This window comes from Podarcis raffonei, chromosome 5 (assembly GCF_027172205.1).
Source record: "Podarcis raffonei isolate rPodRaf1 chromosome 5, rPodRaf1.pri, whole genome shotgun sequence".
Lineage (NCBI taxonomy): Eukaryota > Metazoa > Chordata > Lepidosauria > Squamata > Lacertidae > Podarcis > Podarcis raffonei.
Genome location: NC_070606.1, coordinates 96,438,017 through 96,457,675, shown reverse-complemented (window position 1 = coordinate 96,457,675; position 19,659 = coordinate 96,438,017). Strand labels below are relative to the sequence as shown.

At 47.0% G+C, this 19,659-nt stretch overlaps 1 protein-coding gene across 1 annotated transcript in view; it reads left to right on the top strand.

Annotated features, from left to right (window-relative positions):
• The first annotated feature begins 2,571 nt into the window (after positions 1-2,571).
• EIF2B5 (eukaryotic translation initiation factor 2B subunit epsilon) overlaps positions 2,572-19,659 on the top strand; it is a 30,864-nt gene continuing 13,776 nt past the window's right edge. Inside the window, exons 1-10 of the mRNA XM_053390751.1 lie at positions 2,572-2,778; positions 9,524-9,648; positions 10,702-10,887; positions 11,015-11,192; positions 12,927-13,007; positions 13,568-13,645; positions 15,102-15,414; positions 16,104-16,249; positions 16,786-16,924; positions 17,904-18,005. Coding sequence (XP_053246726.1) covers positions 2,614-2,778; positions 9,524-9,648; positions 10,702-10,887; positions 11,015-11,192; positions 12,927-13,007; positions 13,568-13,645; positions 15,102-15,414; positions 16,104-16,249; positions 16,786-16,924; positions 17,904-18,005 — 1,513 coding nt within the window. The 5' untranslated portion in view covers positions 2,572-2,613. The remainder of the gene's footprint in view (positions 2,779-9,523; positions 9,649-10,701; positions 10,888-11,014; positions 11,193-12,926; positions 13,008-13,567; positions 13,646-15,101; positions 15,415-16,103; positions 16,250-16,785; positions 16,925-17,903; positions 18,006-19,659) is intronic.

Here is a 19,659-nt window from a genome sequence, read left to right as displayed (position 1 = left end):
AAGGCCCTCTGCCTGGTTCCCTGTAACCTCACTTCCTGCAGTGAGGGAACCGTCAGAAGGCCCTCGGAGCTAGACCTCAGTGTCCAGGCTGGATGATGGGGTGGAGATGCTCCGTAAGGTCTACTGGGCCAAGGCCATTTAGGTCTTTAAAGGTCAGCACCAAAACTTTGAATTGTGCTCAGAAACATATTGGGAGCCAGTGAAGATCCTTTAGGACCGGTGTTACGGTATATGCTCCCATTGGCAGCTCCCAGTCACCAGTCTGGCTGCTGCATTCTGGACTAGTTGTAGTTTCTGAGTCGCCTTCAAAGCATTAGGCAATAAAATTCCTAGCCACTGAGGCTGCCTGTGTCACCTTCAATGGCAAAGATGGATCCCCAAACTATTAACCTGCTCTTTCAGAGGGAGTGTAACCCCATCCAGAATAGGCGGCTAACCAATCTAATCTCCTCAAGTGGTTTTCTGGTATCAAACAATCTGCAAGTGGCCTACCTGAACTCTTCTACTGCTCAGCGTCATGGTGTCAAGGCTAGTGTTGCCGGCAGTATTGTTTGTACAAAGAGGAGCTCCTTTGCTGACACAGCGTCCTTTATCCCAGGCAGATGCTCTCTTGCACTGACATGCCAACTAATCCTCTCCCACCATTTTGGGCTGCTTTATTTCCCCAGGGCAGCTGGTCTCTGATGCAGCATCTGTTTCTCAGCAGAAGTCTAATCTAGCTGCTTTATTCCTGCCAACCAGCACAGGTTCTCCTCTTCAAACCCAGCCTTCCCTTCAGTGATGCTGTAAACCTTTAGTCTAAAAATCCTTGCCAAGCCCATTATCTAAATAATACACTCATTAGCTTCCCTCCGCCTTGGAGAAAAAGATAAATGGGTCAATATCTCGTTTATATTTCACATCAGGTTACAAATATGATGTCTTTTCCTAGATTACTACAGATCCAGGGGTACTGGTATGGCCTTGGTCCAGTATACCTGAAGTAGCGTCTCCACCCGCACCGTTCAGCCCGGACATCGAGGTCCAGTTCCGAGGGCCTTCTGGCGGTTCCCTCCCTGCGAGAAGTGGGCTCAGGACTGTCCTACACACTGAGAGAGGCATTGTTGTTGTTTAGTCGTTTAGTCGTGTCCGACTCTTCATGACCCCATGGACCAGAGCACGCCAGGCACTCCTGTCTTCCACCGCCTCCTGTAGTTTGGTCAAACTCATGCTGGTAGCTTCGAGAACACTGTCCAACCATCTCGTCCTCTGTCATCCCCTTCTCCTTGTGCCTTCAATATTTCCCAACATCAGGGTCTTTTCCACGGAGTCTTCTCTTCTCATGAGGTGGCCAAAGTATTGGAGCCTCAGCTTCAGGATCTGTCCTCCCAGTGAGCATTCAGGGCTGATTTCCTTAAGGATGGAAAGGTTTGATCTTCTTGCAGTCCATGGGACTCTCAAGAGTCTCCTCCAGCACCATAATTCAAAAGCATCAATTATTCAGCGATCAGCCTTCTTTACGGTCCAGCTCTCACTTCCATACATCACTACTGGGGAAAACCATAGCTTTAACTATACGGACCTTCGTTGGCAAAGTGATGTCTCTGCTTTTTAAGATGCTGTCTAGGTTTGTCATTGCTTTACTCCCAAGAAGCAGGCGTCTTTTAATATTGTGACTGCTGTCACCATGTGCAGTGATCATGGAGCCCAAGAAGGTAAAATCTCTCACTGCCTCCATTTCTTCCCCTTCTATTTGCCAGGAGGTGATGGGACCAGTGGCCATGATCTTCGTTTTTTTGATGTTGAGCTTCAGACCATATTTTGCGCTCTCCTCTTTCACCCTCATTAAAAGGTTCTTTAATTCTATTCACTTTCTGCTATCAAGGTTGTGTCATCTGCATATCTGAGGTTGTTGATATTTCTTCCGGCAATCTTAATTCCGGCTTGGGATTCATCCAGCCCAGCCTTTCGCATGATGAATTCTGCATATAAGTTACCGCAAACCAAAGCACTCACGCAGGACCTGCTCCAAGTCTGAGGAGAGGCAAGAAGGCAAAATTTTATGCATTTATCCTTATTTAAAAGAATAAAAATAAAAATTGTATGTGGGGTTCCCTGGGGAACACCCTCCCATCAAATGTCAAGGAGATAAAGAACTATGCAACTTTTGGAAGACATCTGAAGGCAGCCCTGTATTGGGAAGTTTTTAAGGACTAATGCTTTATTATGTTTTTATATGTGTTGGAAGTCGCCCACCATGGTAGCCAGACGGGTGGGGAATAATAATAATAGTACTGTAAAAATAATAAAAATTATGAATAAAAATTATAACTATTATTATTTTACTCTGAACTCAGCAACCATTTTATTTGGCTGCAGGATCGCTTCCCAACTTCTGTGCATAGAACAAGCCGCTGAAGAAAAAAAAGCGCCGGAGCCACGCGCAGGCCCCACGAAGTCGAGCGTGCGCATGCGCCGCTCGGGTCCCTCACTCCTCGCCTTCCCACCCCCTCGCGCGGCGTCTTCGCTCTCCGTCTTTGGTCCACTCTGAGGCACCGTCCACCTACCCCCCCTTTCCGGAAGCGGAAGAGGCGGGCCGACGGAGGCCGCGAGCGAGAGCGAGAGCGAGGCGTGATGGCTGCTCGTGTCGGCGGGTCTTCCTCCGGGAAGCGTGGAGCCGGGTCCGGGGGCTCCCGGGGAGCCGAACCCCAAGAAGAGCCGCCGCCGCCTCTCCAGGCCGTGCTGGTCGCCGACAGCTTCAACCGCCGCTTCTGCCCCGTCTCCAAGGACCGGCCCCGGGTGAGGCGGCCGGGGGGGGGGCGGCGTGGCCTTGCCTCCCTCACGGAGCGAAGCGCCCGGAGCTTCTGCCTCGCCTGAGGGTCGGTGGGGGGGCGTGTCCCAGGTTCGACCCTCAGAGGCATCTCCGGGCAGGTCTGGGAGAGACGCTGCCTGGGCAGCGCTGATCATTCTGAGCTGAGTGGACCAGCCTTGGGTGCCCAGGTGTTTTAGAGCCATAGAGTTGGAAGGGACCCCGAGGGTCATCTAGTCCAACCCCTTTCAAGGCACGGATCCTGGCTGAAGGATCCCTGACAGATGGCCCCCGACCTCCACATTAGAACCTCCAAGTTAGGAGATCTCTGGATTACAGCTGCCGGCACTTCTAGCCAGCAGCCAGGGAGGTTGGGAAAGCCTCTGCTGGCATCCGTCTCAGGAAGGTTACAGTGGCCGCTGCGGATGTAGAGACCGATGTGGAGAGACATGTTTTGTTGCAGCTGGGGTGGATGAAGGCATCTGGTTGTGCTGATGCAGGTGCACCGTGGTATTTCTTCTCTCTGCGCTCCTCTTCCTCTCCTTCCTCCACTGATCACTGCTGTGGTTGCACACCCTGTCTCCAGGCACTGTGACCATTTGCAAGGGATTCCCACACAGCGGGGTTGATATCGCTAACCTTCATGTCACAAATTTAGACATCTTCGTAACGCAGAATTGATCTGCCAACAGCCTTGGTCCCTGAAGCAGACTCAGCTCTGTGTTGCAAAGATCTCTGCAAATGTTACGTGAAGAATGGCAACATCAACCCTGCTGTGTGGGAATCCCTTGTGGATGATTGCAGTGCCTTGAGGTCTGGCTCGGCCTAAGGCAGCTTCCTATGTTGTTTGTGGAAGGGCTGCAGCTTGCTTCTGCATTGGCCTGGTTCAATCTTCAGTGTCATTGCCAGCTGAGTTGAGAGAGACTCCTGACTGAAATCCTGGAGAGCTGCTGCTGGCCAGTGTAGGCAGTATTGAGCTGCACCCTAGTTGTCTGGCTCATTTTGGGGAAGAGCCAAAGCCCAGAGAGTTAAAGTGTCTGCCTTGCAAGCAGAAGGTCCTAGGTCTGATCCCTGGTGGCATCTTCAGGTAGGGTTGGGAGAGGTTCCCTGTCTGAAACCCTAGAGATCCGTTGCCAGTCACTGCAGACAGTACTGAGCTAGATGGACCAGTAGTCTGACTTGGTATAAGGCAGCAGCCTATGTGTACCCTATGAGTAAACCCCATTGAATTCAACGGAGCTTCCCTGTGGTTGGTCACAGTTTGGATTGTGCTGTCATTCAGTGGTTGAAATTCATCCCCCTTCCTCCCAACACTGATCTTTGCTCATCTTTGGAAAAAGCTTCATCTCTCCTGCTGCATGACAGCAGGCTGTTAAAGCAGCAGAAATTATTTCTTTTCTTATAAAAAAGAATGGCTGACCTTCAACTAAACAATTGCACAAGCCGAATGAGCCCCTTGTGCAATGGACCTTTTGTTTTCTCCTTGCCCCCTGCCCCCATGCACACACCCCATTGTCCCCAAATGTGCTGCAGAAGGTTGGGGGAACTTCATAAAAGATTTAGGGGGTGTATGGGGAGAAGAGAGGGAGAATGTTTTATTGTGCAAGGAGAAATCCTAGCACTGGCACAACATTTCCTTTAGTGCTATGTTGAATTCCACCCTTTGTGTCTTCCATTCTTGGAGAGATGACTTCCATTGTATCTTTAGACTCCATTCATAGCACACTCCTTTCTTAACTGTTAGTTCCAAGAATCTCATTGTAGGGACATATTTAAGTTGTTCACCTCCAGCCTCTGAGCCCTGCACCCAGCACTGCAAGCATTTTGTGTACACACAAATGCCAATGAAAAATCTCTGTATTGGGATGTTTTTGGGATAATTTCTGAGGGCTGGAAAGATGCTCTTTTTTCTGAAAGTGAGCCAGATTAAGTCATCTTTCTACCTGTCAGAACATTAGCTCGCATCTTTTAACGTAAGGAAAGCCATGATCCCTTATATTCAGTGCAATAGAAGGGTTAGTACTAAGACTTAAGCCTTTCTAGATATTGTCAGTTGATGGAGAAGGTAACTTCTCTGGGATAATTCATATGATCCATGAACAACAGCACGCCTTCCACTGAAATTACCAGTTGTTGTGGAAGGTGTGTCATCCTTTGATCTTGCCTTTAAAAGGGGGGGGGGGAATCCAGTATTTAGGAAGCCCTTGTAATCTGTGTCATTGCTGGTTGTTAAGCAGGCTTTGCTGGATAGTTTTTGTAGCAGCCAACTTGCCTGCACAGAGTTGATTGCTGGTGAGATTTATCAGTTTACAGCTGGCAAAACTTATTAAAAAGAGACACCTATTATTGTGAAAATAGCCGCTGAGTCCTGTCATAGTTCAAAAAAAGAGAATCAGTCAGCTCTTGAGCAGATTCCTTGGTAGGCTGGAGAATTCATCATGTTTTCTTGCAAGAGGAGTCCACAGTGATTGCTACTGGTGGCTGATAAAAATATTATCCAAGTTCAGATGCAGTCATCTGAGGAGTTATGTGCAGCACTTACTGTACTTGATTGCATGCATGCTTGTTTTGGAATGAACACATGCAACAGTTTCAGCAGAGTGCATGTTAAAGAACACACAAAGAGAACTTGGGACTCATTTCCAACAAGAAACTTTAAGTGAAGAATACCATATGCAGCAAGCTGGAGTGAATTGATTAGACTCAAGTTTCTGCCAAGTTTTTGTGGCACGATGGGGGGAAGGGAGCTGAACTAATTTTTTTGCAAGGGCTGGTGGAGACAATAGCATTGCTCTTAAGAAACTCTCATAGATGAACTTGTAGGCTATGAGCAGGAAAGGACAGAAGGGTGCCACGACTGAGAAGGGCCAGTTAAATATAGTCACCTGTCTTAACTTGAGAAGCAGGAGAAGGATTCCCCCCCCCCCCGCAATCTTTGATTTAAAGGGAGAGTGTGTGGGCAGATGCATTTCTAAAAGTTACTGAGTCCAGATGATTAAGGGTTTTAACAATTAGCACTTTGAAGTTTTCCTGGAAGCTGTATGGTTCATTGAGTTAGCTGGCTTTTGGCAAAATGCGCAAGCCAGACACCTAATGTATAGGCACTTGTGTACACCTCAGACATGTAGGTCCCCTTAGGTCTTAAAACTTTAATGTGGGAACTTCCCATCAGTCACTAGTTTACAGTGAAGAAAAATAAACTACAAATCCATGCTGTGGTTAATTAGGAAACAATCTGCACCAGCAGCCTGAATGATGTTTAACGTTCCGGCTGTTGAAGCTACTGTTGTCATGTGTGCCTGGAAACAATGTGTGCCATTGTGTAAGAAATGAAAGATGGCTGATCACTGTGATAAGAGAGCACTTTTATTCCCTGAAATTTGAGGATGTGGCCCTATGTCAAGAACCCTCCCACCACAAGGTAACAGCCAGGGGGAAAGGGAAATAGGAGGGATCAGGGATTATAACAGCCGAAGTATGGCTGTGCTATCTTGTTTCCTGTACTTCCTGTGAATGAAAGACTGAATTTGGGCTGAAACGAAATTACAGGCAGAGGTTTCTAGCAAAAGTTCTGTTGGTTCGCCTGTCTAGACTCTGTGGAATGAAGCCACAAGTCAGGGAATGTGTGAGAAGGCTGACTTGTGGGTTTTTTGTTTTTGTTTTTTGGAAGGTTGACTTGTTAATTGGTTTATACGCAGAAATGATTCAAACAGGTTTTACGGTGAGGAAAAATAAAACACATACCTGGACTGTGGTTAGTGAAAAAGGAACTCCAGCAAGTATTTTGGAGGCTGCTTTGCTTTTTACCTTGCTGACGTGGAAGCTGCTGTCGTAATGTGTCGCTTTGAGGGAGTTGTGGCTTTGCTGGAGGCTAAAGAGGCAAAACCACCACACAAAACTGCATTGCTTCCCTGCATTGAATTAGCCAGCCAGTCTTGTAAGAAGAGTACTTTTACTACCTAAAATTTGAGGTTGTCGCAGCCTGGGAGGATGTGTAACTTAGTGTTGTCCGATGAACAACTTGGGTCCAGGGTACCATAAGGATCGCCCAAGTCCTTATATCCCAGCTTGTTCACTGGGATAATCTGGAGGGATGCTGTTCATTGTACCCACTGGCCTCAAACAGAAGTCAGACATTTAGTGTCAGTGGTCCCATGCCTTGGAACACTTTTCCAGCAGAAATTCAGCAGGCGCCCTCACTTTTGAAGACTTTCCCATGCCAACAGGCCTATGTAGCAACTTGAAGGTTTTTGGTTTTTTGAGTGGCCAGTTGTTTTAATCATTGTTTTGCATGGCTGTTTCCCATTTTATCTTTGTATACCACCCTGATGCTGTAGTAGATAAATGGCAGTACAGTGGTACCTCGGGTTAAGTACTTAATTCGTTCCGGAGGTCCGTTCTTAACCTGAAACAGTTCTTAACCTGAAGCACCACTTTAGCTAATGGGGCCTCCTGCTGCTGTCGCACCGCCAGAGCATGATTTCTGTTCTTAACCTGTTCTTAACCTGAAGCACTATTTCTGGGTTAGTGGAGTCTGTAAACTGAAGCGTATGTAACCTGAAGTGTATGTAACCTGAGGTACCACTGTATATAAATAAATGATGACCTTGGCAACTGGACATGCAATGTTTTTAACCTTTGATGTTTTATTGTGTTTTTAATATTCTATTGGGAGCTGCCAAGAGTGGCTGGAGCAACCCAGGTTAGATGGGCAGCATATAAATACAATCATCATCTTGCCACTTATTTTGGGACACTGGTTGAGGACAGAACGGGAACTGTCCCTAAATTTATCACGAGCAGCTTGGTCTTAAGATTGACCAGGAGATAAAAGGATGTGCTTTGCTGGCTGCTGCATCAGCAATAGGAGATAGGAGAGCATGACACAGCAGGAATTCATACCAGGCCGTGTATTATTGGCTGTTAGTATGCTTTGTTGAGTGAGAGATTTTCCTTTCTTGGGCTGCATGATCACTGCAGATGGTGACAGCAGCCACGAAGTTAAAAGACGCCTGCTTCTTGGGAGAAGGGCAATGACAGGCCTAGATAGCATCTTGAGAAGTAGAGACATCACCTTGCCAACAAAGGTCCGTATAGTTAAAGCCGAGGTTTTCCCAGTAGTGATGTATGGAAGTGAGAGCTGGACCATAAAGAAGGCTGATCGCCGAAGAATTGATGCTTTTGAATTATGGTGCTGGAGAAGACTCTTGAGAGTCCCATGGACTGCAAGAAGATCAAACGCATCCATTCTGAAGGAAATCAGCCCTGAGTGCTCACTGGAAGGACAGATCCTGAAGCTGAGGCTCCAATATTTTGGCCACCTCATGAGAAGAGAAGACTCCCTGGAGAAGACCCTGATGCTGGGAAAGATGGAGGGCACAAGGAGAAGGGGGCGACAGAGGATGAGATGGTTGGATAGTGTTTTCGAGGTTACCAGCATGAGTTTGACCAAACTGCGGGAGGTAGTGGAGGACAGAGGTGCCTGGCGTGCTCTGGTCCAGGGGGTCACGAAGAGCCGGACACGACTAAACGACTAAACAACAACATGCTTTGTTGAAGAGTCAGGTTAAATGGAGCCTGCGTGCAGAGATAAAAGCGTGTGGAACTTCAAAGTGGGAGAGCATACTTTGTGATGCAGTCTTTGCATTTCTGCTTGGGTCCAATTCCCACCAAGTTACGTGGGAATGTGCCTAGATTTGCAGCCTTACAGAGCAATCCTAGGCATGTGTACTTGCGTTAATTGTCCCATTGTGTTAATTGGGGCTTACTTCTAGGAAAATGTGCATAGGATTGCTGCCTTAATTTCTTTGCTAGACCAACCAACTAAGTCAGGTTAAATTAGTGGAGCCGAGACTGAGAAAGAATGGAAAATTAGAGGCAGTGGGTGAAGATGTACCCCAGTGCCTGGTTCAATATAGCTGTTGCTATGCTATGCTGTGTGTCACCTTCCTTTTACATGAGATGGAAGATGTGCTCATTTGGATGTCGTGCTGGCTCTGTTGTATTCTTGGACTAAGGCATGAAAATATTAAGATGGCCTATTGATAAAAGCTGCAACTCATTGTTAACTTAGCTTGTCGTTTTAATATCTTCAGAAGGCCACTTGTGGTGAGATTTGGTAACATACACAATTTAAAATTTTAATTGGCTAATGCTAGAAGGAAGATGGAATGGCGTGCAGGACTAAGTCCCTGAAGAACATCAAACTTTCAAAAGCGGCAGTGCTGTTAAAGAGGATCAAAACATTATTCTAACAAGTTTCAGGGGCATGAATTCTATAAACCCAGGGTATGGGGTTGTTAATTTCAAGGTCAAATTACACAGTATGCTAAATGCATGATTGCATTCAATATGTCTGGTTGTTTTTTTTAAAAACCTAGTGACTGTGGATTTGGACCATGCAGGGAGTGTCGCTGTACTGGACATCCCTGTCCAGATGAATATCACCCCTTGAAGTTTGCCATTGGGGAGAAGCCACTGTTAGCACCAGTAGCAACTTGGGGGCTGATTTTTCTCAGGTGTGCTGGGGACGGCAGGGCTTAACCCTCCTTGCTGTGGTCCTGATCCTATTCCCCCCCCATGGCTGCTATTTAAAAACAACAACACACAAACTGTTTCATTAAATACAATCACACATTGAACAAGACGTTAGGGTGTGTTCCTGCTAACAGAATTATAGAATATAATGTATTATAACTTTTTTTGTGGAGACGCTGACTTTTCTTTATTCTCTAGGCTCTGATTCCGTTGGCAAATGTAGCCATGATAGATTACACCCTGGAATTCCTAACTGCAACTGGAGTGGAGGAAACCTTCGTCTTCTGCTGCTGGAAGTCAGCAGAGATCAAGGAACATTTACTGTAAGAGCAGACACATTTTTGTTGCTTTTGGTCCTCCTTAGCTTTATCTCAGGTCAGCTATTCCTGCTGATGGTGGGTGCATGGCTTTTGTAGGCTGGAGGTGGTCAGCCCCCATAACCTCTTGCTTCAAGTGGCATATAGGTTTGTGGCATCCAAGGGCAGATATTCTACAAGATGATGCTGTGCTTTACTAGGAATTGGGCGCCATGTGGTGGAACTGAGGCAGAGAGAGATGTTGGGGGGAGAGGGAATGTTAGCAAGAGAGAAAACGGGATTTTAAGCCAGCGCCTGCTTTCCTCAAAGTCTGTAGTACACACTCTTTATACAAACAGTAGGGTGACAGAATAGTTAAGATATCAAAGATACCTAAAAATCAACTCATTCTTTCCAGCTTTCTTTTGTTAGGTGACACCCACATATGAGAGGTTTCCTGTAGACGGTTTCTTTCATACTTCATACACAAGTCAATATCTGTTTTCCAGGATAATCTGGAATAGCTCCTGATCTCCAAATTTATAGCAGTGCTAATAAAGAATAATAAATGTGGGCTAAGCAGTCTTGTAGCTTTATGCTCTGCTCAGGTGGACTCATTTGGTGATTTCGGTTTATTATGCTGGTTTTGGTTTTTTAAAGTATGCATCTCTTTGGATTTATATCACTGCTTATTCTGAATGCTTAGAATGACTAGTAGCATTTTAGTCCTCTGTGTTTCTTTGAAATCTCCCCCATGCATGGATAAATCTTTTAGCCCGATCCTCTGCATTTTTATTATTAATTAAATTTATTAGATGCCTTCTCTCGCCACATGCTGCTCAAGGCATCTTTACACAAAACAAAAATGGCAAGAAAAAAACGCTTATTTTCTTTAAAACCAATGGGGGAGGGGGTGTTAGGGTTATTTCCTTGTTGCTCCCTAAATACACTTCAAGCCATTTGATTTGTGATACGGTTTTTTTCTTCTAATGCCAGAAAAAAACATCATGGAGTTGTCATCTACTGTACACAGTGTGCATATGTCCCCTTTAATTCCATTCTATCTGCCTTCTTTGCCAGGAAATCTAAGTGGTGCCGTCCAGCCTCTCCAAATACAGTACGGTTTGTGACTTCAGACCTCTACCGCTCACTTGGTGATGTGCTGAGGGATGTTGATGCCAAGTCACTCGTTCGCTCTGACTTCATCCTTGTCTCTGGAGATGTGGTGTCCAATATTAACATTTCCACAGCTTTGCAGGAGCACAGGTGGGTATCTGGGAGGAAGATGAAGCAGCCTTTCTTGATGAGATGGTCTCTGACTGTTTTCTCCTGGTGTGTGTCACTTAAGTTGAAATCTGTCTTCCTTCACCTCACCCTGACCACCTCTTTACAGGCTACGGCGGAAGCTGGAGAAGAACGTGTCTGTGATGACCATGATTTTCAAGGAATCCACACCAGGTCACCGTTCCAGGTGCCAGGAGGATGATGTCATCCTTGCCATGGACAGCGCGACGAAGCAAGTGCTGCACTACCAGAGAACTCAAGGGCTGAAACGCTTCCGGTTCCCTACGGTGTGTTACTAGGGGAACAATTATCAGGAACCTGAGGATCAGATTGGACTAAACAGTTGCGCGAGTGGGAGCCGGCGCAGCGAGTCAAGTTGGTGCAACAGGGGTCTCCCTTCCCAACTAGCTTTGAGGTGTTGGGGATTCATGTGGGGGAGGAGAGGAGAGAAATGCTTGCAGTGATGGAACAATCCCAATAATGTGACATTGAATTCCTCATCCAGTTATGTTCTTCTCCTGATAATCCATCACTGGTTCCCTTCCAAGACCCAGGGTTCGGCTTGGGCTTGCTTTTGAGCACGGACAGTTGAGTGCACCTCCCATCTTAAGATTATCTTGCAGGGTCGGTTGATGGTTGAATAAGAAAATGTTGTATGCATTCCTGAAACAGGAGTAGGGAACCTTGCGCCTGGCTGCAACCCACAGAGCGTTTGAGTTCTCCCCCTCAAAGGAACAATGAGGCTCTGCCTCCATGGTCCAAAGCAGTGTGTCTTGGATTACCAGTTCAGACGGTTGGGAATCACAATTGGGTAGAGTGCTGTTGCATTCAGATAATGGAATAAAGAAGGGGGGGATGGAGAGGACAGAAGAGTGAGATAAGAGAAGGGGAAGTTTAAATTATTATTATTATTATTATTATTTATTATTTATTAATTGAATGCTGTGGATGCTTGTGAATTGATGTCATTTTCATTCCACTCGTTTCTGGCACCCCCTCTAACACCTTGGGGCAGCTTCATGTTTTATGCACAAGTGCAGGCAGATATGCAAGTGACATTCAATAGTGCATCCTCTTCCTGAGCTCATTGTGGGGACATGAGTGAGGAAGTTGAACATCTCCCCCTGTAGCAAAGGGCAACTTGCTGCACCCTAGATTCAGTTTAACACTTCCTGCTGTGATGGAACCCCACACGTTGCCTTAAAAGTGTGGAAAGTCTTAAACTAGGTGCATGATCCTCACTTCCAGTTCAAATCCTAGGCAAGCTCATAGAACCGGGGAAAATATGTTCGTCCCCAGCTTTGGTGGGACTCGTCCTAGCCTGAGTCAGTGGTGTTTCAAGTCAAAGGATCTTGGGCTCTGATAAAATTTGAAAAGACACCTTTGCCTGAAACCTTCAGAGCTGCTGGCTCTTGGAGCAGACAAAACTGGGCTCTCTTGGTGTGAAGCAATTTCATATGTTTGTATAGAGGATGTGTTTTCCTTTGTGAGCATCTCCACCTAACTTTTGATACTGTCTGGGAACACTGGGAAGCTTATTGTTTTAAATCTCATTTCACCCTACCAATGGGGTCGCAGGGGAGTGTTGCAGAGCTCTCTAGATTCCCTGTGTAGCGTTGTGAAAAAAACACAGGACATTCACAAACAGAAAACCACTGATTTTAAAAGAAATGTTAGCATTCTTTACCAGGAAACTTAGAAGAAAAGCAGGTAATGGTTATGCCATTAACATTCAAACATGCATTGATTAAAGTATTAAATGCTGAAAACGTATAGGAGTTTGCTCCTGATTTCAATTCTGTGTACTGTTTCTGCAGCTACTAAATGTTTCTGCTGCAGGTGGTTTAGTCTGAGCTGGTTGTTGGGCTTGGTTCATGTGACACCATACACACGTGGTCCATTCAAGATACTCCTCCTGCCAGATTCTTGCTGTCGATTCTCTAGGTTAGCAAGCAGAGATGTTGGTATCGAATTTGTTGTGTGAGACTCACTAGGCCTTTGCTGTGTCCTTACCTTTTTAGAGCCTGTTCCAGGGCAACGTTGAAGAAGTACAAATACGACATGATTTGTTGGACTGCCACATCAGCATCTGCTCTCCACAGGTGGGTGTCAGAAGCAGACTCAGTGTTGCTGCTGGAGAGGCCTCCATCTCAAGTGTTGCTTTGTGTTTAGCAACGTTAAGGCACAATGTGTTAGCTGGACGCTGAGGGCTGGCCGGTGTCTGCTGCTTAGGGAAATAGTTTATGCAGAAGGACTTCTTCATCCTAGAGGAACGACTGCTTTGCAGTGAAACAAACTGAATCTTCCATCCGTCATTGCATTGCCCTGAGTATTATGGGAGAGTGAGAAAAACATTTCTCTCTGCCGTTTCCACACAATGCATGATTTTATACGACTTTTGCCATGCCCCCTCTTACTTGCCTTTTCTCTAAACTGCAAATCCCCCAAGGGGTTGTAATCATAAGGCTATGGAGGATAAGGCTATCAGTGGCTACTTGGATGCATTAAATCTCTTTTGTGTTACACATAATGGGTGTGTGTGTTAGAAATTCACTGCATTTTCTTCATCTTGATGCAAAGCTTTCTTAAGAGGGTTATTTGGAACTGTGACTTCCTGTTCTGGCTTGTTTACCCTTATGTTGCGCTTCTTCTCTTCTCGCAGGTGGCAGAGTTATTCACGGATAACTTTGATTATCAAACTCGGGATGACTTGGTGCGTGGGCTTCTAGTAAACGAAGAAGTAAGTTTGTGTGATGGGAGGCTGCTCTGAGAGGATGAAGAGCCAGAGGCTGCACAGTGCTAACGTCAAGGACTGATGAAGGGGTTTGTGGGTGGAGGAAGTACAGGGAGCTGGGGGCCTCAATCTTTAGTGTCATACGAACAATGTTTTGGCTGAATGTGGCAGATTGTTGTCCCAGGCTGGTTGCTGAGGCACATCCACTGCCTTTTGACATCAGGAAGGCGCCTTCGCTGTGCCCTTTTCAGCATCCACTTAAAATGTTTTTCTTTGCACAAGCCTATTCGGACATACATACATAATTTTATTTGTATGGCACCATGCTGAAGGTGGCTGTGATGGGATGGTGAGCTGCTTGTGCGTAAAATCCTAGTCCCTCAGAGTTTGGCTAAGTCCACAAACCTCTGTCTGTGACGGAGCTCCTTAAGCATGGCTCCATCAGTCGCTCGTTGAATCGGACAGTGGGCGTTTACGGAACTTCTTCCAGCATAAAAGCTCCTTAACGGAAACGCGTCTTCTGGACTCTCGGCGTGACAGTTTCCGGCGAGGAGTGGGTGTCCCTACAGGAGGTCCTGAAACCTCCCCACTGTTCTCGCTTGAAGTATCTCTGAGCCCTCCCTCCGACTCACTTTCCCTTGGAACTCCACTTCTCCCCCTGCTGGTCCCCTCCTCAGCTGAATGGTCTCTCTCACCCTCCGTGAGCCCTTTCACCTCCTGCGTCTCAGATGGCAGTTCCCTGACAGTGGCTTAACAACATGAGAAAAATATATATGGACATAGCAAAAGTAGTTCTAAACAATAAATAAAGCATTTAAAAATACAAAACCATCTGAAATGTTTCCATATGAATCACAACAAAATCTAAAATAAAGATACAAAAAAGCCAACAGCAACCACATTCTCCAACAAAAATTCCCCAACAACAGCCCAGCTCAGGAGGCTGTTTGGCAGCCTCAGCTTTGTAGCTGGAGTCAGTCAGGGCCCTCCCAGGCTAAGTGGAAAAGGCCTGCAAGGCAGGGAGCAGGTCTTCCAGGCCTCACAGCCAAGACCATCTCTGACCTTTTCTTTATCTCTTTTTAACGTGCGTGTTGTCCTACGCTCAGCTTGGTATGTGGCCTAATTATTGAGTGACGACCTATGAAAGTAGCTTTGCAGGGGTGCCATAGCTGTGTGCAATGAAACCCCTGGAAGGGTAGAAATCCAACAAGCAGCTGAAGTCTTCAAGAATCCAAAATCCGAGTCAAATTCCAGCTTACTCACGGACAGGAGTCAAACTATCAGCCCCTTTGCTTGGGAATCGGGGACCATGGCCTGTCCTTGCTGTTTTTTGAATAGCATCTCTGAATAGTGCCTCTCTTCTGGACACTTTAGTTGAGATTCCTGCATTGCAGCGGGTTGGATTAGATGACCTTTGGGCGCCCCTTCCAACTCTACAATTCTATGATTCTCCCTTCTCCAGGTCCTGGGCAACCAGATCCATATGCATGTGACATCCGAAGAGTATGGCGCCCCTGTGTCCAACTTGCTGATGTACGAGTCTGTGTCCTTTGACATCCTGCAGCGCTGGGTTTACCCGTTGACTCCGGAGATGAACTTCACCGATGACAAGACGCAGAGTTGCACGCATTCGCGGCACAACATCTACCGGGGGGCGGGGGTGAGCCTGGGCCATGGCAGCGTCTTGGAAGAGAACGTCCTCATCGGGCAGGGAACATCCGTTGGCAAGAAATGCTCCATAACCAAGAGCGTTATTGGCCCCAACTGCAAAATAGGCAAGTTCTTCCCTAGGCTAGGGTGCATGGGTTGGTGGAGAAGTCCACACCGTTTTGTGGCTGAAGGAGCAGGAGTTCTGATAGAAGAAATGATAAATAGCTACCAAGAGACAAATGGGGGAGGTGAAGTTACGTCGGAAGGGGCAGAATTATCCATCTCTGTCTCAGGGAATTGGTTCTGCTACTCAGACAGTGTAGCATAGGCTTTGACAATCTGTTCTGGATTGCAAGCTGTCACAGCTGGGTTGGAGTGCATTGCATGGCCTGGGCTGGTTCAGGCACAGACTTCATGGGGTTGACCCATCGGGTTATGCTTGAGTCTTCTTTTGCTCCTTGCATTTGCCCTACATAAAAGACCTGCTGCTACCTCTCATCTTTGAGCGCCAGCTTCCCAACACTGGGAACAGGCTCAGAGCTGTCACAGCATGCTAGGTTCTGCTCAGAACATGAAAGGTGGCGCATCTTACCACCTGCAAGAGAAGGCTGGGTGAGCGGGAGAGGTAGGAAATTGGGGAAGCTGTGACAAGGGAGAAGCAGGTAAAGGGAGGGCTAGGATGAGTCAGGGTATATATTGGCCATCTCAGGTTCTTGCATGGAGCGTCTGTAGGGTTAGCTAGCAGCATTGGGTGTTTCTGCTGCATGATGGGTAACTGTGTTCTGTTTCACGTCCTTTTGTTTGTGATTGGCAGGGGATGAGGTCATTTTGGACAGGGCGTTCCTGTGGAACGGTGTCCATGTAGGGGACCGTGTACGAATCCAACAGTCTATAGTTTGCGACGAGGCCGAAGTGAAGAAGGGGGTAACCTTGAATCCTCGCTGCGTCCTCACTTCCCAGGTGAGTTCAAAGAGCTGCTGCTCTGCCCTTGGACTTGTGATACGTCAGTGGACAAATTTCTGGCCCTTTGTCCCCAAGATGCCGTTTCAGAATTAAAATTCTGGCTGAAGACTTGCTCAACAACAACAACAACATTTTATTATTTGTACCCTGCCCATCTGACTAGGGTTGCCCCAGCCACACTGGGCGGCTTGATGAATGCCCTAGGCTAGTCACTGACCCAGCCTCTGCTGCCAATCTGTGAAATGGGGATAATGATGACCTGCTCTAGGGGGGCCCTTGCGACGTAAAGATTGCAAGGCATTTTGAGCAGCTATCAGCTTTGCTTTAAAGCAAGAGTGTGATGGCCAAGATGAGAATTGCTGGCAGCCTTGACTACTGACGCTTCCGCAGTCGCTTGGATTTGTTATTCGGACTATCTGCCTGCATGAATGCTCTGGAATTCTGGGACTGGGGTTTGCAGGTGCTTTTTCCTCCTGGAGGAGTCAAAGCACCAGGTGTTCCTGGCATAGATGGAAACATTGCTTCATTTCCAGGTGGTGGTGGGACCTGACATGGTCTTCAAAGAAGGCACCGTCATCTCTCTGCATCCCACGGATGAAGAGGAGGAGGATGACGACCAGTTCAGTGATGATTCGGGTGTGAACAAAGAAGAGAGCAACGTGAAGCTAAAAGGTGTGTGAGCAATTCTGTCTGGAATTGCTGGCAAACAAAGTGTGGGGTCCCCTACCTCCCCCCACCCAATGCCTTGTATTCATGGTGACTTTTACAGAGCCTTGTGCTTGTTCAGTTTGGAAAATTAGATATATGTGCAGGTATTGGTGGTTAAGCAAGTAGCCGAGGGACCTGTCCCTAAGGGAGCAGTAGGGAGGAGATGCAGGAGAGGACAGAGACTTCAGCTCCCCCTGTTAGGTGGTGCAGCATTCAGCATATCAAGCTGATCTTAGGTTCAAATCCAAGCTCAGCCATGGTTTTGCCAGCCTTAATTTCTGCATCTTGGAAATTGCAATTGGGGCTTAACTGCTGGAGAACATAAGAAGAAACTGCTGGACCAAGCAGGACCCAAGCACAAGAGCTGTCTCCCCTCCTGTGGCTTCCAGCAACTGGTATTCAGAAGCGTTACTGCCTCTGACCATGGATGAGAGTGTAGCCATCATGGCTAGTAGCCACAGATAGCCTTATTCTTCATGAATGCGCCTAATCTTTTAAATCCACCCAAGTTGGTAACCATCACTGCCTCCTGTGGGATAGGTTCCATAGGTTTAACTGTGAGCTACATAAAGAAGCAATAGCTTGAACCTTCTTAAAAGGGAGAGCCCATTGTTAACTCTGCGTTGTTGTTGCTGGTTGGTTGGTTTTTGATAACATGGAAATAATCTGATGCTGTGTTTTAGAGAATGATTTGAAAAGAAAGATGACTGTCCAGGGAAGAGATACAGACAGGGAAATACCATGTTAAACACGTACAGTACCATTTTCAATATTGAACATAGGCTGACAGCCTTGATCTACAGGTCATCACGCACTGTTTGGGCCACATCTATCGGGGGGGGGTGTGTGTGGTCATGCTGGCTGCCTCCTTTTCTTAACCCAGCCTGTTTCTTGAGAAGTGGTTGAAATCAAGCCAGCGTTGCTTCCTTTCCCCCTACTCTAGGCTACAATATAGCGGACGTTGGCTCAGAGGGGAGAGGCTATCTCTGGAAAGCAGATGATGAGAATGACGTAGACCAAGTGGAGCAAAGGCAGAGTCTTTGGGGTAAGAACAAACGGCACTGGGGCAAAGTGGGTTTGAACAGGCGCCTGTTGGTGGAATGTCACAGCCACAGAAGAGAGGGCTGTTGATTGTGGGCCCTGCCCACCGGCTGCTTGTCCCATACAGATGCCCTTGGAATGATCAGGAGCTGGGCAAGAAGGCAGAAGAGGCAGCAGCTTCCCTTAGCCTTGCAAATGATTGACTTGTTCCATGTTCAGGCTTCCTCCATGTGGCACGGCCAGCAGCCAGATACAGGATTCTTATTCTTACTATCTTATTTATAGTTATATATATATATATATTTATACACCTTTTCCCATGATGGGAATCAAGGCAGGGGTATCTTATTTTAGAGAGAAAAATAAGAACTGCTAAAAATATGGGGGGGGGGACTATTATTAAGGAGACCTAAACATTGATGCATTTAAAACTATATACACATATAAAATCTATTAAAACCATACAGATAATCACAATAAAACAGCATGGCACCAGCCCTTTAATTTAAGGCAGGCAGTCCCCAAAAGCTGGTGGGAACAGGAAAGTCTTCACCTGCTGGTGGAAGAACAACAAGGAGGAAGCCAATCTAGCTTCTCTAGGGAGGGAGTTCCAAAGGCTGGGGGCAGCCACCAAGAAGGCCTCCTAGGAACATGTCCTACTTGGGAGGCCATGCTGATGCCTTCCATAGGCAGGATCTTGCACTCCCGGGTGACACTTTCCTTTCCTAATACTTGCTGTGGTGTCCAAAGATCAGCTGAGAGCATCTTGCAGTACATAGTCCTTGGAAGACTGAGCAAGGGTGGGGTGGGGTTCAGCACTGCGTTCTTCCAATTGTTCATCTCCACAAGCATTTCAGCTTGCCAGATGGAACGATCCCCCCCCCCACATGCGCTGTTACTGAGGTTCTCTGGATGCCCCCAGAGCCAATTTCAGGGGTGTGGAGGGAGGCGAGGGAGGGGTCCTTGCTCAGGGTTTGTGCTCAAGGGGTTGGTTAGGCGAACCCTGCCCTTTAAAAAGCCATTCTTGAGTGGCATCATGTTGTTGTTGTTGTTTAGTCGTGTCCGACTCTTCGTGACCCCATGGACCAGAGCACGCCAGGCACCTCTGTCCTCCACTACCTCCCGCAGTTTGGTCAAACTCATGCTGGTAGCTTCCAGAACACTATCCAACCATCTCGTCCTCTGTCGTCCCCTTCTCCTTGTGCCCTCCATCTTTCCCAACATCAGGGTCTTCTCCAGGGAGTCTTCTCTTCTCATGAGGTGGCCAAAGTACTGGAGCCTCAGCTTCACGATCTGTCCTTCCAGTGACCACTCAGGGCTGATTTCCTTCAGAATGGATGCATTTGATCTTCTTGCAGTCCATGGGACTCTCAAGAGTCTTCTCCAGCACCACAATTCAAAAGCATCAATTCTTCGGCGATCAGCCTTCTTGATGGTCCAGCTCTCACTTCCATACATCACTACTGGGAAAACCATGGCTTTAACTATACGGACCTTTGTTGTCAAGGTGACGTCTCTACTTCTCAAGATGCTATCTAGGCCTGTCATTGCCCTTCTCCCAAGAAGCAGGCGTCTTTTAATTTTGTGGCTGCTGTCACCATCTGCAGTGATCATGGAGCCCAAGAAAGTAAAATCTCTCACTGCCTCCATTTCTTCCC